At 42.6% G+C, this 24,335-nt stretch overlaps 1 protein-coding gene across 2 annotated transcripts; it reads right to left on the reverse strand.

Moving 5' to 3' along the window:
• Nucleotides 1-839: 839 nt before the first annotated feature.
• Nucleotides 840-23,566, reverse strand: LOC121617070 (oligophrenin-1-like). Of its 2 annotated transcripts, none has more exons than XM_041952081.1 (24): nt 22,895-23,566; nt 21,654-21,749; nt 21,237-21,298; nt 20,410-20,481; nt 19,255-19,356; nt 19,060-19,170; nt 18,825-18,929; nt 18,603-18,732; nt 18,417-18,517; nt 18,113-18,204; nt 16,442-16,520; nt 13,868-13,901; nt 13,646-13,708; nt 12,862-12,936; nt 11,835-11,919; nt 11,301-11,359; nt 10,499-10,604; nt 10,199-10,358; nt 7,305-7,452; nt 6,121-6,429; nt 5,001-5,148; nt 4,547-4,597; nt 3,926-3,974; nt 840-3,785 (listed from the first exon to the last, which is right to left on the reverse strand). In XM_041952081.1, exons 1-24 carry the CDS (start codon nt 23,046-23,048, stop codon nt 3,780-3,782), a joined length of 2,397 nt encoding a protein of 798 aa, XP_041808015.1. In that variant the 5' UTR covers nt 23,049-23,566; the 3' UTR covers nt 840-3,779. The 2 variants fall into 2 exon arrangements, with proteins under 2 accessions (XP_041808015.1, XP_041808016.1); XM_041952082.1 differs by having other exon boundaries at nt 5,001-5,145; nt 22,895-23,565.
• Between the last annotated feature and the right edge of the window lie 769 nt (nt 23,567-24,335).

Here is a 24,335-nt window from a genome sequence, read left to right on the forward strand (position 1 = left end):
TATTAATTCACTGAAGTTCAAGGTCGTATGAATTGGCATGAAATCGTCAGGGGAATTTCCACTGGTCCCCCGAGGTAGGCCGACCAACCAGCAGGTCCTCTGCAGAGGACGCTACAGCAGTTGTTAGAAATCAAGGTGCAAGTTGTGAAAAGGGCCGGAGAGAGGAGGAGAGGCTCCGACTGGCAGCGAAGGTTGGAATGTGGTGGGAGGAGTGGATGGCAAAATAAATACAATGTCCAACTGAAGACAGGCTTTTGAAACAGATGGAGGTTTCAAAACTATACTGGACTGAGCGCACAATGGGAGGAACCATTCCTCTCAAGCACCTCTCATCATCTTAGTGTTTTGTCTGACATTTTTAGGATATCTTCTGTCTGAAACTGCATGATGAAACAGGATATTTGGATGGAGGTGAATGAAGGCTAAACCTCGTGGAGACACGACTAACTGCTCTTCAAAGGCAGCAGTGTTGAGTTCACGGTCACAGTGAGATGACGCCTTGAGGTTTGTTCAAGTATGCAGCACCAGGACTGGAGGAAGAGAAAAACAAAAACATATTTCTCTCAGATTTTATTTTATTGTTAATTGCCAATGTTGGTATGTCAATGGGTCCACCACCCACTGACAGTACTCACCATGAAAGAAGATGTGCATGATCCCACAGCGTAAAGCGTGAGATCATGCGCTTTTCCTGACATTTGTGACTTTGACTTTTATCTCGATGGCTATTGGATGAGCTGCCATGAGATTTGGTAGTCGCGTTCAGGCTCCTCTCAGGATGAAGTGTAATAATTCGGTGATCCCCAGACTCCACCTGGCACCATCATCATGGTTGTACTGGGCGGCTTCCAGGTGGGACGTGAACATGTTGAACATGGTGAACATGCTTGGTATAATCAGCAACATTCTGAGCATGACTGTGAGCACGTTAGCGTGCATTTAGCTCAAAGCTCTGCAGAGCCTGTTTACAGCCTTACACAGCTGCTAGCATGCCTTTTCTTCTGTGAGGTTATAAAACAGAAAATGAAAAATAATATTAAAACTGGCACATCTCTCCAATCAAACATTTTCAGCCAACATAATGTGGGCAACAATTTATTATTTGCAGATATTTTATTTGGGATCAGACAGGGTTCATTGTTGGGCCCAATCATTGTCCTGCTATTCACTGCACATGCTTCCAGTTGGCTGTTTTAAACAAATATGTCAAAGAAGTTCAGACTTTCACCGCACACTAAATCTCCACTACTTCTCTTAAATGACTGCAAAACTGTTTTGCATCCAGCTTTGCACTTCTGCCGCTCAGTGAACAACAGTTTATATCTGCCTATACAACTTGTGTTGAATGAATAACTTCACTGTGAAGTATGCAGTAAGTAAGTGTTAGCTGTGAGACTGCTGCTGTTCAAACCAAATGAGATATGTGTTTTGAATTTACCTGACTCGACTGAATCACCTCGACTGTCACTGTCAATGTAAAGCCAGTGGCCACAAACATGCGAGTGTTATCTCGGATGTGGCCGAACACGTCTCAGAAAGTCATCCTCATGTCATCACATTACAATGGCTCTAAAATGAGGCTGTACTCACTCCTGCTGACATTTCTTCCATGCAGCTCTGCACTTGCACTTTGTACAACACATACATTACAACACAAAAGTTTGGAATCACCCGTTATGTTGATGCTTCCCCTTTTTTTTTCCTTTAATGATGTGACATTAGAAATGGTTTAGCCCCAAAACAAGAATAACTATTAAAACTTGCATGACAGGGAAGAAAATTGTTGTGACCATTTTCTTGTTACTGATTCTGAATTTGTTCTCATGTCCAGAAAAGCATAAGTGACTCCAGACCTATTACTGAACCACAACTGAACCACTGAATAGATGACAGAGCCCTGCCATAACCACTGAATAGGTTTAAACTGTAGCGTGTTCAGCTGATATTCAGTGATCATATTCACTCAGTGCTGCTAACCCGACTAAACTTCTATTTCTAGTTTCAAACTTTTAACAATAGCTTCGCTAATTCCAGCTCGTTCGAGGCATCGCTGCGCACTTCACCTTGAAACAGGAACATCTTCCTATTTAAATCTACACAGATTTTGATGCTGAGCGTCCGATTGGCCTTACCAACTACTGGTGATTTCTTATATTCTTATTTAACAGTTGGTCAGAGGGATTATCTCTTTCTGCCCTTTAAACTGTCAGAGTGACCCACACCATACAAAACAACTTCTTTTGCAAACACTTCATACAAAACATCTATTTGTAAGGAGGACATTCTACAACCTAAAAGAGCCCTGAAAGCTCATTCAAAAACAGAGAGGGTTAGGGTCTCAGTTCAGGCGACCTCAAACAATATTGTAATAGCTTGAATTTTACTGAACAAAAGGTTGAGCTCTCAAAACCCAACATTTAGCTTCTTGGTCTGTTTGTTTCCCAAGTAAGCCTGCACTGGCATAGGCTTGTCTGCCGCCAAGCTACAAGACTGACCTGTTAACACCACGTTAAGGAGTGATGAATCTTTTCAGCAAACTGTTCGCTCTACTTAAAAATTATGACTTACAATAAACAAAAAAAAACTTGATTCAGTGCAAATGTGAAACAGAATTCCTTTGAGTGATTCCAAATGTCAGCACACTGAGGAGAGACGGGCTGAAGCATCACGCAACAACACTGAAGTGAACGGAAATACAGCGCCTTTAAAAATATTCATGAGTCATGCTAAGAACGCTTCCTGTTTATTTTCCTTTTTGGAAATGAATCCAACCAGAATTTTCCAAGTTGGGTTTTCGGAAAACAAACAAACAAACAAACAAAAAAACGTGTAAGATTAATATAATAACTAGAGATAAAAAAACCAAAAAACACTGGAGTGTTATTTTCACATATTGTAACAATCATCGTTTCTATCCAAAGCACTGGGTGCAACAAATCCAGGTAAACTTCGAGGACTCTCCTGTGCAAACGGACCTACCCACGCTGGGTAAGAAGAGAGTGACGCCAAGGTCAGAAGTATGGGAATGTAGACATAACGTTACACTTACACTAGCATTACATTCATGATGTAAATCCAGACTACACTGACTGGAATACAGGCTGACACTTTAGAGCAAAATACTTCTTGTAATGCCTCTTCAAAAGCGACTCAAAGGTACATGTAAAGATTTCTTTTGAACAGATCGACTGAAAAGAGCCTCCATGGAACTAATTTCTCCACAGATGTAGCTTAAAATGAATTTGCTTTATCCAGGTCCTCGACAGACCTGTAAGAATCTAGAAGTTAATATTAAGACTAATAGTTCACATTTTCAAATGAATAGTGAGTAATCGATTAGTCGTCTTTGGGAGATCTATTTTGCAATGCTACAAACAAGCATTAAGAGTGCAGACAACGAGAAGTCTAAGTAAGCTGTTATGAGCAGTGACGGCAGTTAGTTCCCTCTAATAAAACTGGCCGTTTTAACACCGTAAAACTACTAAATATTGTTAATTATCTAACAAAATTTTCCACTGGTGTGAAACTCGGGGAAAACATCCCAACTTTGGAATAATGATCCAACTCTGAGCCAATTGCGTTGCTGCTATGCTGCCTTCCAACACCAGTCTTACTATTAAAAATCAAATACATCCATTCAGCTCTATGCAGAACCAGCTCTTCAGCCAGTCCGATGAGATCCAGAGCGGCTGAGTTCCTTTGTGGTGACGCCCTCCAGCGTGATGTGCACCCAGCCGAGCACGGAGCGGTCATCTGACGTGACCCGAGTCTCCTTGACTTTAATTCTGAGGAAAGAAAACAAATGTTTGAAGAACGACACGTTACAATAGAGAAACCAAACCATTTTTCAGCTCATTAAACAGATACACAGGAGGTAGATTTCACTGCACACAAAAGTACTGAATAAACAGTAAAATGACCTCACCTCTTTTTTTACATTTGTCCCTGCTGATGGTGACGGAGAGGCCACTGGACTAAATTAGAAGAGGAAAAACAAATTCATTAAAATATTCATATTATACGCTACACACAAACTGGTTAGACTGGGTCCAGAACTTCTTCCTAACTTCTTCAGCTGTGGGTTAACGAGAGCTTTACACACTCGTCAGCACACCCCGCCTTTGGGCGTGTTAATATAAACTGTGCATAACACCAACAGGACAGCAATGAAGACAGAGATAAACTCTTCTGATAAAACTCAGGCATTCTTCATTTATAGCTTTCATCAGTGGCTGTGCAGGGAGGGCAGCGAGGGTCTTAACTTGGACCATCCGCGTCATAAATGAACAGAGCACGCGTTTCCACCTCCATAATAATCATCAGCCATCAGTTAAAAACAAGCCAAAACACGAGAGGCCTAATGCAAGCACGAACACACACACACACACACACACTCATGGTGGTAGTGGGAGTGTACTGTTGTGGTTTTATCAACCTTTCATCTGCTGCACTGCGAAAACATGCACGTCTGATTGGTGTCCAGAACTTACACACACAAAAAAAAGACAAATCCAACCAGAGACGATAAAATAGGGCTTCTACATACCTGCCAACCTGCCTGGAGGCGTTCTCAAAAAACTTTGTTTTAGAGGCAACGCTGTGGAAAAAGATGTTATGATTATTTATTACATCCTTGATGATCCAACAGTCAGCAGTTATTATTTGGCAGCTTTTTTAATCCCTCTCTGTGGTTCCCACACCTAGATTTGTGCAGGACTTATCAGCCATGTTTCTTTTAAAGATCATTCTAAGAGCAGATCTATTTACATGTTATAGCAGGTGATATCAGCAAACCAGGCAACACATCTTTGGTCATCAGGCTGCTCTTTCAGACACACTGGGACTTGCAGGCCTGGCACCATTTCAAGGTTGTTTAGATTATGAGCTCTATTATTCTTAATACAAACAGCAGACCCAGTAGTTGAATATTTATTGAACCTTTTAACCCTGTCTGCATTTGCATCTAAAAGTATCCACAAGTGACTCTGGAGAGCACTTACTAGGATGTGGCCGTGCCCTCGCTGCAGGCTGCGCTCGGAGTCTTTTGTGGAGCGGGGACTCTGGAGGGGGGCTCAGGAGGCCGGACTGGAGGTCTACAAATGGCATGCTTTTCTCCGGATCTCGTTCTGGTCAGACCATCAGAATCTCCTCAGAAAGAAACACAATACAGGCTAAAGGCAATGGTAATATTCTGACTCGTTGACATGGCGACGTCACACTGTCACCCACAGCAACAACAAGCATCAGTGGTGTGGAAGTGTTTGGTTAGAAAAGATCAGTTCTGCAACAAATATGTAAGAAGTGCAAGAATCCCGTAAGAACAAAAGGTGGCAACGCAACCAATTATTCCAACCCCTCCAGCAGAGGAACCGGCCGAGAGCCAGGAGCTGCTCCACAGCTGTTGAGACTTCTAAACCAGCAGCGCTTTAGTTTGTTGCACTGTTTATGTTTCACACAGAATCTGAATCTCACTCGCAGTCACTAAAGAGCTGAGGGGTCATTTCTGTACAGCCTTTTTTTATTTATAGGTACTTTTGCGTTCAGGCTGACATATAAAGCCATAACACTAATCTTGTAGCAATTGTAGGTTTGTGAGATTAATAATAAAACACTTATCAGTAATTTGTCTTATTGTGAAGAACATCACTGCCGCAGAAATACCCTGAAATAGTGTGGGATTATTTTGAGGCCATGTTGCCCACCTCTACCAGACAGTTGCGTACTTTCTTGGTCAAATAACTCGATGTGAAACCTAAAAATCAGCGACTGCTTCATCGTCCACCAGAAACGCTTCAACAACACTCTGCTCCTCTGATAAGACCAATGGACGAGGATGTTAAAACTGATCCTCCACTTGTGTAAAAATAAATGAAATGGTGGAAAACTAATTACAGATGACTGAGAGCTAACTGGGACAGAGCACTTGGACATGTTGCAGTCAATGGAGAGCAACTCAACTGGCACCACCGGTACCTCTTTTTCTGGACTGCTTTCACGTCTCCACACATCTGACCAAAACCTCACAACTGTGCTCTATACATGGCACTGTATCCCCGTGGTCCTTGCTTTTTTAAAATTGTACAAACGCTGGTAAACAAGTAGGATGAGGGATCATCAAACCTTCTCTGTTGGCAGGTGTGCTCTTAGGCGGTGGTCTTCTGCTCTGGAAGGACGGTACTCTGCTCACACCCACTCCAGACTCCCCATTTGCCGCAGAAGAAGAATCTGGCCTTTGCCTCGTGTCGTCTATCCTGCCAGCGTCAGAGTCTAACTGTCTGTCCTGACGGTTTGCCGGTCTGGGCATTAACGCGTGTCTCGGAGGAGGTTCTCTCGGGAGGAGCGGAGCGCAGCTCACGGGTTTCGTCCGCTGCAGGGGAACGGGGCTCGCTGAGACCTCCCCGTCAAGTCCAGAGCTGTCGTTCTGGCCATCTGGTGCAGAGAGACAACACAGCGGTTAATGCAAGGTACTGGCTCCTCAACAGCTACAGCTAAACAGGGAGATAAAGAATGTGATGTTGTTCTCGCAATCTGAGCACAGCAGCTCAAGGCCTCAGTCACATGTAAATGTTTGCCTCTATGAAACAATAATATGCAATATTTAAAAATAAAAAACTGAAGGTCACATAAGAATATGATGTTAATGAAGGTCAAAAAGTGACTGGCACAGCATTGCATTGCTGAAGACCATGCAAACACTGTTAATGAATTCCTCAGTTTGGATTATTCATACAGAGCTGGTTGTTAAGTGGTGAGTTAAGATCAGAGAAATATCACACAACACAAGGCAGCAGGTGCTCCACATTTCTCTGCCACAGTGTAAGAGAGGATGGACCACGGCCACTTAATGAGGGGTTTACACAGACAGAAAACGGCAGGATTTAGCCACAGGCATGGGGGGAAAAAAAGGACTAATGTGAGATAAAAAATGTAGACACGTTTATTTGTACTTAAAATAAAAAAAAGCACCAGAGGAATTTACTCCAGTTGAAGCAATAAAGAACAAAGGAAGACAATGAAAAGATTTTGATTTGACAATTTCTGACAAACAAATGAATGACTCAACGTTTAGGAATATGAAATGATTGTGTGGAATAGTATTTGATGGACACACACAACAGACACTTTTCTGTACTTCAGAAAACGTTAAAAAATGAAGCTGCAGGTGTGTTTGGTACAAATATTTCTGGAAAACTGATTAAAAAAACAAAGCAATTAAAAATAATCCACTGTACATTCAGCACAGACAGGATGGGATAATGATGAGGACGATGATGACAGTCAGGCCAAGGGAGGCTAATAATTACTCTCTGTGTGCTGAAAGTGGTCGTGACTAAGAGCATGATAAACACGAGGCGGCCGCTTGGAGATGGTGATGGGCTGCCGCTTTCTCGGGGTGATCCGCGGAGGAGGGACCGGCCGGGCGGCGCTGTCCTCAGGCATGCAGCTGAAGATCTGCGATCGCAAAATAAAAACGTGACAGTAAGACCTGGGTTCAGTGCAGCTGAGGATGCAGCCTGTAGCTGAGCTGATGGTATGAAATGATACACATGAGGAACAACATTAAAAAAACATATTCCTGCAGGTTTTTTACAGAACGATCTTCAAAGATGGACTCAGCTCAAGCATCAAATAAGTGACTTAGTGACTTCGATGGCAAGCAAATGCTGCACAAAAAACATTATTACACTTGAACATGTTGGGAAATACGCTTAGATGAGAAGACTCTACTCACACGTCTGTACACTAAGTGTGAAGCTACAGTATCAACTAGACAGGGTTGTCCTCTGTCACCACTACTTTTCACGTTAGCAATAGAACCTTTGGCCATAGCGGTGAGAGCACATGCAGAATATCAGGTATCAGAATTGGAGGAAGAGACCATCTCATTTCTTTATTCGCATATGATATCATTTTCTTTTTGACAGATTTAAGAAACAGTATTCCTAATCTGATAAGATTAATAGAAGACTTTGGAGATTTTTCTGGTTATGAAATGAATAATTCCAAAACAGTATTAATGTTTCTAAATAAGGGAGAGAGGAAAAATCCTGTTATAAACACTCCATTTACAACAACTACCAAAGGTTTTAAATACTTAGGTGTCAAAATTACTCCAGAACTCTATAAAATAATTCCAACAAACTACAACAGCCTAGTGGATGAGGTCGAGGAGGCATTAAACAGATGGTTTAATTTGCCCATATCGATGATGGGACGAATAAATATTATAAATATGGCAATTTTACCTAAATTTTCGTACTATTTTTAAACACTTCCACTGCCATTACCAGCTTTATTTTTTGACAAATTAAACAAGATGTTCAGTCAATTTATTTGGAATAACAGGAGAGCAAGACTTCGTTTAAAGTTACTATATATGCCTTATGAGAGGGGAGGACTTCAGTTCCCCAACCTCAGATGGTATTATATGGCTGCCCAGCTGACATCAGCTACACATTATTTCTGTACAACCTCACCTCCAGCTTGGGTGAGCATTGAGCAAGAATCTATTCCAGAGTTGCCTTTACATAGCAGTCTATATTCTAGACACTAAAAAAGCATACTAAAAATCCATTTCTGAAAAATACAATCTTAGTGTGGCACACTGCACATAAACATGTAGGGGACCCGCCAACACTTTCCCAGTTCACTCCTATTTGGGGTAAAGAACAGTTCACACCAGGTAAAAAAGATGGAGGGTTTAGATTATGGAATGTGAAGGGCATCCAGAACGTTAAAGATTTGTATGGACGGAGTCTTGCTTACCTTTGATCAACTATGTGAAAAATATCAAATTCCCTCAAAACATTTCTTTAAATATTTACAACTAAAAAGTTACATGTCATCCAGACAGATTATGTATCCCCCGTCATTATCAAAAACAGAAGAAGTTTCCCATTTGGAAGGGAAAGGTTTACTCTCTAAATATTATATTTTACTTATATCTACTTCCAAAGACTCAGCAAAGGACAAACTCAATGCCTGGAGAGGCGACATACAAGAAGATAGAGATGAAACAGAATGGAATGAGGCTTGTTTAAAGGCACAAAAGCAAACTATAAATACACGGTTTATGCTACTTCAGTACAAGTGGCTGATGAGGATGTATCTAACCCCTGCAAATCTACATCATATGTCTGATAATATTCCAGATATAAAAAGGAACACCGTCTATGGGAATGCCCAAAGACTCAGAAATTCTGGAAAGATGTTACCAAATGTTTGTCAGAGGTGTTTGACATCAACATTCCCTTAAATGTTAAACTTTGTGTGCTTGGAATCTACCCAGCGTGTTTCACACAAACAAAGGAACAAACTAAATTGCTGGACTTTGGACTTTTACAAGCCAGGAGAGTTATTGCATTACAGTGGAAAAGTATGGACGCTCCCTCTATGAAACGGTGGATAAAGGAACTTTAAGAATGTATTGGTCTAGAGAGACTAACACACATTGTCAAAGGAAAACCTCTGGGAACCATATATGAACATTAAAGAAGCCAGGAAGTAGGCCTCACCTGTAAAACTGTGGATCATGTTTTATATTTAAATGTATTTATGTATTTTATTTTATTTTATTTTAGGTAACTCCATTTCATTGATGTATAATTTGTGTCTATTGTGTGTGTGTGTGTGTGTGTGCATGTATGTTTGAATGTTCAATCGTTGATCTGTGACCTATGTTAATGTGGTCGAATTGTTCATTTAATTTGTTTTTTAATGTAATAACAAATAAATGTCAATAAAAATATTGGAAAAAAAGTGTGAAGCTACAGCAGCTGCAGGCTAGTTTAGCTTAGCTTAGCATTAAACACACCTAGCCTGCTAGGCATCATCGTAAAACGTTAATTCGCCATGGGGGGTTACTGTTACTGTACTAGACTATTTCTTGGCTGGGACTCCAGAAAAATTAGTTGTTGTCTTTGTGCAGATTAAAAAACAACAAGAAGTTTTAATTATTGAGCTTTAAAGGTGCTGGTAGGTCGATTCTGTTACTTTTCCAGTCTTTATGCTAAGCTAAGTTAGCCGCCCGCTGGTGATAGCTTCATATTTTCCGGACACACGAGAGGAGTACCAATCTTCTCATCATTCTCAAAGCAAATAAGTGTATTTCCCAAAATGTTGAGCTTTTCCTTTTAGTGGTAGAAAATGCAATAAGGAGAGGAGAGAGGACAAAGGCGGCGCACTCTGGGAGACGTACCTTTTTGTAGTCCTCAATCAGGATCTCAACGACAATATTCTGGAACTTGATGTCCAACATGGCCGCCACAGTCTCCTCCTTTGCCCTCATCAGAGTGGGTCCGAAGATAACGGCCATGTTCGAAGGAGTCATCAGGTTGTCTTCGCTGTGGCTGCACACGCTGCGAACAAACACGGAGTCGGCTTGAATAAAACGCAACAGGCACAGGGCAGTGACACATAAAGTGACCTCGTTTCCCAAAGAGGGTCCCAGTGCGGGAGCAAAAGGGAGGAAATCACAAATGAGGATGCTGACACGTACTTGACCAAGTGTTTGATGAGCATCTCCAGCATCTCCCGATTCTTCTCTGGCAGTTTGTAGGTCAGCGAATGAATTTCACTCAGACGAAAGTCCAGATTATCTGACTCTGCGGTGCGAAGACAACACAAAGTTACATAATGGAGAAATTTGAAAGAAATTAAGTTATGACGGCGGCATAATTCAAAATTCAGCCTCACTGAAAATATTCTTGATGAGTAACAGAAATGATACAGTTACAGAGAAACACAACATGGAGTAAGATAGAGCCAACGGCATGAGACTAATAAAAGAAAGTCTCCAAAACAAACCGCATGATAATTCCAGGAAACTGAAGTCACCAGTTGTCTTATTGTAACATGCAGACAGAATGAGGCTGATGCTATTAAACACATTGTCTTCTCGGTTTTACAGTGATATTGTGTGACAGATAGAAACAAACAGGGGACTCAGATTTCTTTAGGAGTCTTCCAGACCGACCCCGTGCTGCGTGTCAAACTGCTGACGCTGCAGCCTGCGCCGTATTGATGTGCAAATAACCTCTTTTGTGTCTGGCATCCAGGTTTTTCATGCTTAACCGTGTTAAAGTTGGTGTAAAGATAAGCACATACACAGAATCTGAGCATCTATCCTATACTTGACAGATTATACAAGGCACAGTCAATTAGGTTGAGAAAACTGTGTCACTTAAAACATGTCCTTTTAAACACAAAGAAAGACAACATCTAAGCTGCACCATGCACACATTTTTATGTTTCTTTGTCTTTGTGTTCCAACCTTAGAAAACCTTTAGAAAACGTCTTACTTGCAGCACACATGAGGTCTCTGTGCAGACTGTAGGTCATCAGAGGTTCAGACAAGCTCCTGGAGATAAACACACACCCTAGTCAACATGTGCAAGGCCGCAGTGCATCACACCTCGGGACATCAAACGCAAGAAAACACAAAGCAGCACTCGCTCGTTACGCAATTACATCAGAAAGCACTCTGAGGGCGCACCTTCCGTCAAGGCTGCATTCGATAGTTTGATAACAAATTGATTTGATTTGGATCCACATTGACACACACAGACGCTAGACAATGAAGCAGCGTTTTTGGAATAGGATTTGTATGGAGAAGTGCAAAATTTCAAAGACTCCTGACCAATTAAAATGCATCTATAATCAAGTTATTATCATTATAATTTAATTCATAAAACAAATACAGAACATGCGCTCAGTTTTGATCATTACAAGAGTGTCAGTAAAGAGCAGCCACAGGTCTGGAGCTACACAGTGACACACAGTATGTGTGTGTGTGTGTGTGTGTGTGTGTGTCTCCTGCTCACACACAAACTTACCTGAGATAAAACTTCAATGCACTCGTGATGGTTTTAATGTCCCAGTCGCTGCTGTGGAGGTCCACGTCTCCTGGGTTCGTGGGGTCTATGATGGAACGAACCAGAACAAGCAAGCAGGAGACATTTAATGCCATTATTTTAAATACCATGTAAAAACCTAAAACTGAAAACTGACATTAGTACCTTGATTGATCATAGTAACTTCCATAATTAAATGATAAGCATTACGAGCCCAAGAATTCATTAGGGTTACATTAAGCAGAAAAATGTTACATTAATGAGATTTGGACACGTCACTTTAGGAATATCACAGGCGTAAAAAATAAATGACGATGGCTGAATTCCATTCAGCTGCTCTTGTTTGAGGGCTGTGGCGTCACAGCTTATTGGGATGCTAAGAGAGCAGAGCCATTGTTAACCTTATTAGTAACACCTGTGCTTTTCCTACTGCAATAAGCACAAATTTGTGAAAAAATGATTCATATATAATAACACATAAGTTAAGCCTGCAATGACTTGGCCACTTGGGGGCAGCAGAAACAAGCAGCAAAGCAGACCTAATAATCACCTTTTGATTCAATATTAGCTCTCTTTTAGCTCTGCTTTTGGTCTCCACAGACTCCTAAAAAGAACATCTGGCTCTTAAGCTGCTAAATGCTCCGCTATGTTCACCACTTAGTCACTAACAAAGTTAGTCTCTAACTTTGTCTGTCTGTTTACTGCTGGATTGATGTTGTACAGTGGGTTTTAGAGCGTTTTCATTGGAAACAGCTGCCTGCTGCAACCCAAACTGATGCTATGAGAGCAGCGAGAGCGAACCACGACTAAGGTCAAAGCTGAGCTGGAAATCAGAGAGCTGAGCATCAGAGCCGGGTGAGAATTCCAGTGAGTCAGCGTCCTGCTGATTATTTCCTCGTCATTCCTGCACACAGTTGCAGAACCTGTTATGTTGTACAGCAAGGTGGACCAGCCCAAGTGAAGAAACACAGCGAGCGGACAGAACATGTTCACAGATTTATCTCCTTACCAAAGAAGGCATTTAAAAGCTTCTGCACTTGGATGTTGCTGCCAACTGTTCTGTACACTCCTTCCTGTGTGACTCCTGGAGAGAGGAGAGGGGGAGGTGAAAAAAAGGGAAGGACACAGTCCTAACCTGCCAGTCATGCGGACAAACCAGCGCAAATGTGTCACGCGTGTCGTCAGACTAGGCTAAAGATGTTCCTGCGCGATTGTGAATGCTTCATCGAGCCGCCCGGTTTGAAACTGAACAGTGCTCCGCGCTTGGATCGTGATGCAAATTACATGTTTACGGATCGAGTGTTTAATTCCATTCTTGTGAGATGAATCACGGTACAGGAGAAAGTCTGAGAACAGGCTGTGTGCACACTAACCTCTGCACCAAGTCATCAAGCTGTAAACACCGGCAGCCTGTCCACACCTTTACTTCACAAACTTTTTTTTGTTAGCAGTGTCACAGCTCCTGTCAATCACATTTATTTCTCTCAGTCTCTAAAGTTACAGCTGACTCTGAGCTATTAGCAGACATGCAGAGAGAAGGTTTTGTTAAAGGAATAAAAAAAAAAATCAGCCAGGTAGACACTGATGGTGTGTAATGCAGATGTAATAATTAAACGTCTGTACAATCTGAAACAGAGATAATATTTCAGACTTCTAGTATCGTAATGAGGGCCGTTTTTTCCCTGAGAGCAGCCTGCCGGAGCGGCAACAACATGTAACCTACGACTCAACTACGCCCCCCTGAGGGCAACTATAGAACTAGAGAACTACAGACAGCTGGGATCAACCTTCACCTTTTGTTTCAATGTAGTTGATGCACTTTCGTACAAACTTGAATCCAATTTCATTCAGTTCCACTGAGGAAGCAAAGAAAAGACAAAGACAATGAGCAGATTTAACGGCAAACAGATATTTTAAGACAATACTTATAATTCTTAAAACACGAATACAGATGGGAGACATCACAGTAATAACGTCATAATGTCAACATCCCAGCTTAATGATGACAGACTTACTTTCAGCTTGCTTGTGAATTGGGGAATGATAGATCTGAAATGGAAAAACAAAAAGTAAAAGGAAATGAAACATGTGGAAAACTCCATGCCTGGCTTTGGGCTTTTCTGCATGATTAATGAACACGACTTTCTCAAAACTGAAAATGAGGAGAGAAAAAAAAAAACACATGACGATGGCAGGAGGACTGAAAGCTACTCCACTGAAACCAGCGATAGCTTCCGACACAGTGCGCAGGATTGTTGGTGCCATTTTCCAGTTTAAAGTTAACAGCGAGCGGCTTCGAATTTCATAAAAATCATCGTGATGAAAACATTGAGAAAGAATAGGAGACAGCGTGTGTGTCGCGCTAATTGGTGGAAAACCAAAGGAAAATAATTCAGTTTACTTTTGGGAGCAGTTTAAATCCAGTGCATGACTCCGAGCATAGTCACCACTAACTCACATTCACACCAGTCAGACACAGTCAGACATGCTAGTTTTTAATATCAAAGCTTTGTTCAACTCTTCCCTTAAAATGACTGATTTGTTTCAACTTTTTTCCTTTATATTCACTGCGCTGCCCTCCCAGTCATGGTAAGAGGTCAGGGCCAGAAACAGAGCAGCTGGAGACGGTACAGCTGAGTCTTGTTCAAGGACTCGAAGCAGGGCGAGTGTTTGTTGTCACAGGCTGAGGTGTGAAATGTCTCTGTCTGATGATTGAAATCTGAGACTAGAAAGGCTGCTGCTTGATTCTCTCTTTGGAGGGAAAAAAAATCAGATCTCATGCTAGCCGTGCTTCACAAGTAGGGAACCTGATCTATGGTTCGTGAAGCTACGGAATTACAAACAGCTTTTTTCTACTATTTGAATTATTGTTTTCATTTCAGTGGCTAAAAACAAAAACTGCCAAAATGTGCCATTGCTCAGGCGAGTTTGGAGAGGAACATACAAGCAGTTGTCTCTTTTTTCCTGCACTTTAAAGCCAAATACTTTTAAGTTGCAGAGGAAAGTGCACTAAAGGGGGCCTGATCTGTAAGTACAGTATTACATTTGTCATTTTGGCACAAGCAGTAACTTCATGCATGTCAACCACTTCTTGGTTTGGAGATGTGACAGATTTGCCAGAACAAAGACTTAATGGACCTTCGTGGACTCTAATGCATGGTTGTAGAGCTGCCTGTAGAGACTGCCAGCCTGCTTTGCTTCCAGACCTCCTCAGGATGTTTATTACAGGCACAAAACCTCTGGAATTATGGCCATTGTGTATGTGAGAAGCTGGAAGTAGTGAATATTTGTCCTTTTTTTTACAGAAAAAAACATTTGCTGATTACTTTCCTTGATTGTCTTAATTGATTCAGCTCTAGCATTTAAGCCAATAAGTGTGGGATGAAAGGGAAATGGAAGTTTCTATGGTAGCACATTAACACTGCCCTTTAAGTTAACAAGAAAATCCTTTAAAAGCAAAGCTCTGGGCTCAAGAGGCCGACACTAAGACAGCAGAGTGTGAGGAAGTTTCCAAAGACGCAGTATGTGCAGAAACATCCCCCAGGTTGAAACACGTAACAGCAACACACATGCATAGACATGCTGCACTATGAGGCCCTTATGAGCTGATATAAAGTACCTATGTGACTGTGGGGAAGAAGCAGTGCTGAACCTTAAATTTCAGCTATTCAAAAGGCTAAAAGGGCACTCGGAGTGTAATAAAGTCGACAGAGTCGCTGCGGCAGAAGAGATTATTGTCAAAGAAAACCACAGTGTTGATCCAGACCCGCACTGAAAGCTGTGCAGTGGATCTTAGCTTGAGAATATTTGGGCAAAGTGGGTGGAAATCTCTTGTGAAATGTTTATGACATACAGAAGTCACTGGGGAAGTTGCGCAGGAAGAAGGGCACTGAAAAGTGTGCCTTCTGCTATTTTCACATCCTCTCCTAGTGACGGCTTGTTTGTTTTGTCCACCGCTCACACGACATCCGGCACCGAGCCCAAAAAGTCAGACACGAGAGCTGTCTGAGCAACACATGCTTAGAACGCCAAGCAAAATGTACTTAAAGCCACAACCAAAAGAGGAATTAACGATGTCTTAAATTTCACTAACAAGGCTGTTTGGCATTTCATCTGCCAAATGCAGAGACAGATGCCACCATCTGTCTTTGCATTCGGCAGTTTTGAGCAGTTTCAAAAGGGAAGTCTCAATTAACACCTATAAACATGATTATAAGAGCAGAGATAAAATCACATAAGAGGCTACTGAAACAAACCAGAAGCCATCATTTAGTCACACACTGATGCATAAGCAAACTTCAGTGCATCCTGCAGTGCAGGCATGAGCTGCCATGTGCCTTACATGACAGATTTGATTTAAGAAATAACAGGCCCCGGATGGTTTCCTCAAAACAAATGCCAACATTTAAGGAGATTTTGTTTAAAATAAGTAAATAAATTAAACAAAACAGGGCTGGATGGATTCTGACATGTAGACTGGAGATGGAAACTGGCTCTGGGAGTTTTATATTCATATTAGTCCTCCCCTCCAGCAGCTGAAGCCAGGAGAAGAACAACCATCAATGAGATGAGATGCTAAATGAACTCACAGGCTCTTTTCCATCCATGGCCTCCATCCACAACTTCCTGTCTCCCTCCGAGAGAGCCTGGAAGATAACGGGTGTGTTTCTGTGGAGACAATAACAAACGCCATTATGGAGGTAAATGCTGTCACAGTTTGGCTACAGTTCGCTTGCTGCTTAAACTTTTCCACATCAAAGATCTCACTAATCTTTCAGGACAGGGAGGACAAAGCAACAAGAAGACAGACTTTAAGCGCCTTTGAAATAACTGATTAAATCCTGTTTGGTAATGACGGGAGGTATAAATGAAGATGAAGAAGACAAGCATGGAGAGGTGATGAAATTCAACTGTTGCAATCTGTCTATTACAGAAGCAACAAAATCCAGTGCCAAATTTCGCAGCTTGTAGGCTAACGGATCAATTGTTAACTAAGACAAATTAATTTAGTTTGTGCAGATTTATGAATACACAAACAGCAGCGGGAGCATACCTGCCCACCAAACACCCAAAACTCAGCTTGTTTTCTCTTTTGCTGGTTACAGTATGCTCTATAATGACAAGTGGTAATAAAGGAGTAATTCAGCCAATTCCAGAGAAGGAGAGGAGGTGTTTTTGGAGCATTCCACAACTTTCTCAGTCAGTTTCTCAGTTGCTCCTGTCCCATCTTGTTTGAAACATGTTGCTGCATCAAATCCAGAATATTTAAAAACGTCAATGAAGCTGATCAGGTCAAACATTACATATATTGTCTTTGTGCTGTTTTCACTGGAGTATATGTCAGAAAGGATTAGCAAGTTATCACAGTTTTCAGTTTTATCTATGTTTTACACAGCGTCCTAAACAGCACGAGCCTCCAGCTTGACTCAGTATCGTGATGCGGGAAGCCCCGCCCCATTGACAGGATTGGTTCATTCGGTATGTGACTTATGAAACCTTGGCTGTCTGAATCCATGTCCGTCATTGGTCCACGGCAGTTCCAAGGTGGAAATGCTCAGCCATGCCACTGACGGTTTATTTTGCTTCAGATATGTCTCATAGCATTTAAAAAAACACCCCATGGACATGTTTACAAGGTTAAAAACTTGATTCTCCCTGGAGCCTGTCTTGGCTCTGTAGGAGTATTCCCTCCTGGGGAGGTCAAAGGTCAGGGTCGGGCACTAGCGCCAGGAGCATTTCAGGGGCACTCAGGCCGGCCCTAAAACATCCTGAGCCGACAACATTATCTTCCACACTAGACAGCACTGCCGCCATCAGTTTATCAGGCAGCTAACTCCTCATTATGTTGCTGTTCTCTGGCACAAATGAGTTGCTCAACATTCAGAGACACTTTCAAGCACTTAATGCATAATTCAAGCAGCTTTTAAACCTTTAAAAACACCCTGTCGACACTGCAAGTATTTCCACAGATTTCAGGAAACCAGAGCATGTCAGAGCAGCCCGTGGCTCAAGTGTCTATTAACATGCCTTCTGTCAGGCGAATGGTCTGCTTATATAAATATGAGCTTGTTGTGTTCCTTCCCCTGAAATCACTGAGTTTGCCATCTGTTTCCAGCATGCGCCCGTTGCTTAGGGATTGTTTGGGCTACAGTCCATTTAGCCCTGGCGCTCTGTCCTTGTGAGCCACCTGTTCACCTGTTTATCCCACAAGGCTTTCGTGTTGCCTCATCCCAGAGTTTCTCAGATTTGTTTGCGCTAACCTCTCGTTAGTTTCCACGTCGAAGCAAAAGCGCTTGTCTATGGACTCCGTCTTCCGGCGGATGCAGGACTTCAGCGTCAGCTGGGTGGGGCCCTGCGGGGAAAGAGACAAAGTTGGAGGTTGGTAAGTGTGTGTGATGGACACTGTGACGGTAGAGCAGGCAGTCTGAGGATATAAACTGGCTATAGATACTGTAGATGTCAGAGTATCTACAGCCAGAGTATTGCAGGTGCACAGATGTTCGTCTGTGGCTATTTTATGGTTGATATGTAGCAATAATTGCATGTTTCCCTGCAGTGAAGCACCTGTTTGGTTGTAGGCTTCTGTTCACAAGGCACCATGACCAGCAGTCTCCCCTCCTTGTGATACTTGCAATAATATTTGACCCATGACACGCCCAAAGCCCCTGGTGAGACAGAAACAGGCCTTGTCGGAGGGGATTCAAGCTTGAGCAAGCATCAAACTCCTGTGTAAACATCTGGTCCACTTACACTTCTCCTGACAGTACAGATAACCCTCCATCGGCAGAGAGCTGTGCATTTTACAGATCTGGGAGGGGTGTTTCATTCGTTTCATCAGCTCCTCCATCTCCTCGCGAGTGCTTTCATAGTTGTTTCTTGTCTGCAGGCGAAAAGCCAGACATCACTTTAGAAACGGCAGATAAAGGTTTTAACTCTCTAATGGCGTCGTTCGTTTCCAGTAACAGCACTCACGTTCTGCAGGCTGAGCTGCAGCTCTTGCTTGTACGGCATGAAGTCCTGAGTCATCTCCACTGTCAGGTTGTTGAGCGTTAAAACGCTGTGGAGAAACGCCAGCACCTTTCAGACGAGAGCGGGAAGGACATATTTAAGACTAATCGAGCAGAGCAACAAACAAAGCAACAGGTGCCATTATATCTCACTGCACGGCAGCGAAGAGGAAGAGCGGGAGACCGCAGGCAGCACTCACAGGCTCCACCACATCAAACTTCTTTCTGTCCTGCACCTGATGGATCTGGTACACATACTCCACTGATGAGTCATAGAAGTTCACTCGCTCTCTGTCTAGCAGTTCATCAGCCTGCAGATGAAAATAGTAAAAAGGGACATTTCTAACAGCGGCTCTCATTTGCACATTTCACGACACGCCGGATGAATACTTCACCTCTTGAAGCTGACTCTCTTTCTTCTTGGCAGAGAGATTCAGGTGTTTGTCCACCTGGGAGTAATATTTTTCACTCTCCTTCTCGAACTTCTTCCTCTTTTCCTGCAGGACAGATGCGTTAATTGTGAAAGTGAAAGATTACAGTGAGATTAGGTCAAGTTAGTTTTTATCTGGCGGAGCTTGACTGAAAGACACTAGTGTTAGAAGTGTTTAGGTATCATGTCCTCTAATTCAAATCATGAGCTAATGCTAATATTTAAGAGATTAAAACATTAAAGGTAAAAGAAAGCAAAAATAAAGGAATAAATAATTAAAATAGTTAGCTTTAAGTATTAGTACATAAAGTACTAGTACATGTACGACATTAATGGTAATAAAGTCATGGATAACTGGTGAAACATTCAGCATCTGCCCCTCCAGTATTACAAAACCCACCTTAGAATAATTAACATCTAGTTTAACAGCTGTGTTAAAATGGACCTAAATGCATGTTCTCATGAATAAATGAAAATGAATGCAGTGTTTCATTACATTTAGATACTGGAACAATAAAAAAACACAGTTAGACATGGAGGACATTTTTTAAATATGTTTTTAACATAAATCTATCGTCCAGGTCGTCTACGACTTGAATATTTCCATTTGTGGATCACATGAATATTAGCACAGCTGCGAGAGTGATGGACAGCAGCTGGTTAATACATATACACGGGGGGGGGGGGGTCTTTTGATCACCGGCGCACAACGAGAACGAAACCCAAATGCCACGCTGATAAATCAAGGTGCTACCCCCCAGAGCTTCATGATGCCTTTAAAAGCAAAACGAAATAAAAGGAGCACACGGGGTCACCTCAGAAAAAGCCGCTCTCGATTGCAAACTGCTTTCCTCTCAACCAAATGTCTCTGTTTATTAAAGAGGAAGAAAAGACTTAAATATTAAGTGTTCTCACGCAGGTAAATGTTTCACACACTCATATAAAAATAAACTTGAGGAAGTGGTTTATAACACCCTGTTCGGTGTGTGAAAGTCGCTCAGGAGGGTATCATGTTGTGTGGTGTATAATGATTTGACTCTTCAGGTGAGGAAACAGATCAAACTCTGAACCCACTGATCAGAGCTGACTCGAGATCAGCCAAATCAGTAAAAACACTCACTTTTGTTACTCCTATTTGCTCCTTTCTGAACTTCTCCAGCGGCTTGATGAGCAGATCAGAGGCGTTCTGAACCTGGACAGGCAAACATGGAGCAGGCGTTACTGTGGTGCACCTCTAAATACACACACACGCACGCACGCACACACACACACAGTATTGCCATACTGCATGTAGGACACACTCTTTAACACAGCATGTTTGTAGTTGAACTGGGTTATCTGTGGGGCCACGAACGTGTTGAAAAGAGCTCGAAATAAATATCTTGAGGGCGAGCGTGAAACTGTATTTTTCATATCCGCCCCCTACAGATGCTGCTCTTCCACACCATTGTCGGCACAATTTACCAGCTGACATCAGGTTTTAAAATTAGATCAGTCTCCAGACAACCCAGTTTAACAGGACCTGCGACTCCTAAAGTCATCGCTTGATTGCTGAGGTGCAAGACACCCGGATGACAGAAGGATTATCTGGCTCGGTAAAGGCAGGCAATACAGAACCATTAACAAAAAGGGAACAAGAGCAGCATGAGGGGAACTGAGATCAAAATAATTAACAGCATCACTCTAAACAAGCATGCACAAGGCTGCACGTTAAAGGAGCCGGTATCTGCACAGGTGTGTGGATGTGACTGCTGTGGTAACATATTCCAAAGAACAGAGGCAGGATATCTTCTGTGAAAACAACGTGCTGATTTAGCATCACTGAAAACAATGCTTTCCTTCTGAGCGGTCTCATCTTCAGCGCAGGATATGTTAATGTGGTTTTAAATATCTAAATGAGGGCTCAGATAGGATGCAGAGTCAGCGTGGAGGAAGCTGATAACCCACCAGCATCATCCTGTCGTGCTCCACTTCCTGCAGGAGTCCAGCGAACTCCTGGAATGACTGAGCTGGGGAGGAAAACACAAAAGTTGATGACCGGAATAAAGACCTCGCACATTCTTATCTTAACTGTCTGACGCAGGAGCCGCGGCTGGAAAGACTGAAAAGGCAAACACTTGCGTGCACACACTGGTCAGGAGTTTGTGTTTTTCCAAACCGTTTTGTTTCGTGGTTCCTCATATTCGAGGTGTGAGAAATTACATAAAAGCTGCCAAATGGTTCCTCTCCGCTGAGGTCGAGCAGGGGAAGTGTCTCTGCACCAGCTTATTCTGGTGTAAAACGTGTTATTGTTCCGCAAGGTCTTCATAAACAGGCTGGAATGGAAAAAGGCATGAAAGCGTTTGCTAAGGAGCATCATCTTACCGATGTTAATCTCATCATCCGTCAGGGAGTCACCGATGACGTCGAACTGGAACATGCTGAGAGTCTGTGAAAACTTCTGCACTGCCAGAGAATAGCCTAGAAAACACATAAATGAGTCCTGTTGAGACGCCAGGCCACAACTACCGTCAACTGCAATATACAGATCTCCATCACTCCTGACATTCTGCTGTTTGAACTGCACTCCAGGAGGATTGTAACGCTGCATTTTCTTTTCATTTTTTTCCCCCTCTGGTAGGAAAGACTAAATGATGAAAGATATTCTTGGCAGGGAACAGCAGCACAGCAGCAGCCAGTATGTGGTCTATGCAATATTTTATCCCTGCTATGTCTGGGTTTCATTATCAAAACACAGCAGAGTCTGGCTGATCAATACTGTGCGGCATGTTGCGACAGGAACTTACATATCTAGTCTCACAAGTGTCTATTTTGTATTCTTGCTTTAATTGTGCTTTTTTTTAAGAGGCTTTTTGTAAACAAAGCGCGAGGCAGAGCTCACATATTTCGCAACATTTACAGCTGGACATGAGAGTTTCCAGTGAGACAATCTGCAGTGCATGAGCAGGGAGTCCTGATCGGCAGGATTTGAGATGAGCATTTCTTGAATATCTTTTGGAGCACTTTAGCCCAACGACCAGCTCTCGTGACCTCTGGCTATTATCTGAGCTGAATATACAGTGGGGGCCGCACCACTCTGCAGCACCTACAATGACCGGTTCTGTTTTCGAGGTGAAAAGCTCGTCAGTGGTGGTTTGGCCGGCGTTGCCCCTCATGGATGCCACACTGACCCAAATATGCACATCTGCTGCGAGCTGTCACTGGCTCTGGTCCTCACTATGAGTGGGACTGGTCCCACACTACAAGCAGCAGCAGAGAGATGACACATCACCCAGAAGGGGGGGGGGGGGGGGTCGGAAAAGCAACACATGGATAGGTGGAACTCCTGCAGGAGAGGACAGCTGCTGTGCTGCTTGGAGGCAAACAAAGCTGCTCATCCTGCACATCTGCATCAGATCCATGGCCTGTGTGGCGTTCTCCCAGGGGAGCACTAGCACCTCCCTGAATGTGCCTCTCCCAGCCACCCACAATGATCCTGTAGGGCCTGAGAAAAGGCCCCACTGATGCTGATCCTCAGTCGAGCCTCATCACACCACTACACTGACATGCAATGTGCAAAAAAAAAAAAAATTAACACAACAGAGATCAGATTTCAGCATGCTCACCTTTGATTGCAGTGATTACACTGTTGCCATCTTTTATCAACTCCTTGAGAAATTTGCTCGTCCTCTCCAGCTCCACTTCATAACACTTGAGAGTCTCTCGGAAGTCCGGACTGTCCAGATAGCAGTCGCTGAACTCCAGGGGAGGGTGCCCCATCTTCTCGAGCGCTGGCTTTCAGACAATAGAAACGCTGGATGTGTTGGGGTGAGCCACGCAGCCTACGCTTGGCTATCGCACACTGCTCATTGCTGCTCCGCTCAGGCGGCTCCACTCTCTCCTCTGTGGAGAGGAACCGTGGTGTCCGTGGGAGCCTGCGGCCGCCGCTGGTCACATGTGTCGGGCACCGAGCAGTGACGAGGTCCGCTTCAGCCTCACTTCCCGCTGGTCTTCGGCTGACGCGCCGTTTAAACGTGAATCCAATTGAATCCTGGTCCTCTTTGCGACTTTTTCCTTGTGGCAGTGTCGTGTTAGAAGAGCGGCTAGAATCCCTCTGGCCGCGTCCCCTTCCGTAATTAGTACACATTCACGAAATCTCCTTATGTCATTTGCCTTGGTTTGAAAACAGTTTTTTATTTGTAACGTTAACAGCACACAATTAAACGTCAGAATACGTGCTAGCTCATGTTTGTTTGTTTTTTTAACAGAGATATCGTGCAGATCCTAAATCCCACATTATGAAAAGAGCGTACCACAAAGCTGAATGGGACGTGACCAACGGGCTATGGACTAACTAAAAACTTACCCCCTTTCCACACCCAGGAGGTTCTTAAAGGGGCTGCTGCACAGTTGGGTAATTGTTGTTGATGATGCAGCTTTCACGTGCTGTCGGAAAACTGCCAGTTAGGACAAATGGGTTTAAACAAATCGGTAATAACGACTGGAAAGAAGGATTTATTAATAGTAATAGCCTAGTTATTACATATATATTTTTACAATAATAATTATGTATACATATATCTGTGCATTCATGTATCTATCAATAGATAATACAGGTAATTTATACAAATACAAACCTAAATGTATGATGCTATTGGTGTATTTCCTTTCCCCTGTTCACGGTCAAATACCCTTTATAATAAAATGTATTTGTGTTGCAAATATCTGGAAAAACAATAAAACAGCAAACAAATGAACAGATATTACATTGTGCTTTGTATTAGAGATCAAATACACTTTACACACAATCAGCAGAAAATTAGCAGTTACAGTAAAGATCAGACAAGTCCCAAGCTGTGAGTCAGCACCGCCACAAGCAGTTCAAGATAATTCTAAGGGTCACAAGATGGAGAAAAAAAGAGATTAAAGATCTTCTTTATCTTTTTTTCAGACTTTTTAGCAATCTTTGCTTTTTTTTTCTTGTGAATTATTGGATCACTTTACCTCCTGGGCGTAGACCTCTAATAAAAAATTAGATTAAACAATGTTGTTGAAGTGTTCACAACT

The sequence above is a fragment of the Chelmon rostratus genome, chromosome 14 (genome assembly GCF_017976325.1).
Source record: "Chelmon rostratus isolate fCheRos1 chromosome 14, fCheRos1.pri, whole genome shotgun sequence".
Taxonomy (NCBI): domain Eukaryota; kingdom Metazoa; phylum Chordata; class Actinopteri; order Chaetodontiformes; family Chaetodontidae; genus Chelmon; species Chelmon rostratus.

Excerpts from the sequence above, each read along its gene's own strand:
- LOC121617070 (XM_041952081.1), bottom strand. The coding sequence starts at position 23,048 with ATGGGGCACCCTCCCCTGGAGTTCAGCGACTGCTATCTGGACAGTCCG. Across the intron at positions 11,920-12,861 it reads GCTTTTAAATGCCTTCTTTG|ACCCCACGAACCCAGGAGAC; the intron begins GTAAGGAGATAA and ends GTTCCATCATAG. Across the intron at positions 5,149-6,120 it reads CACACCTGCCAACAGAGAAG|GAGATTCTGATGGTCTGACC; the intron begins GTTTGATGATCC and ends TTTCTTTCTGAG.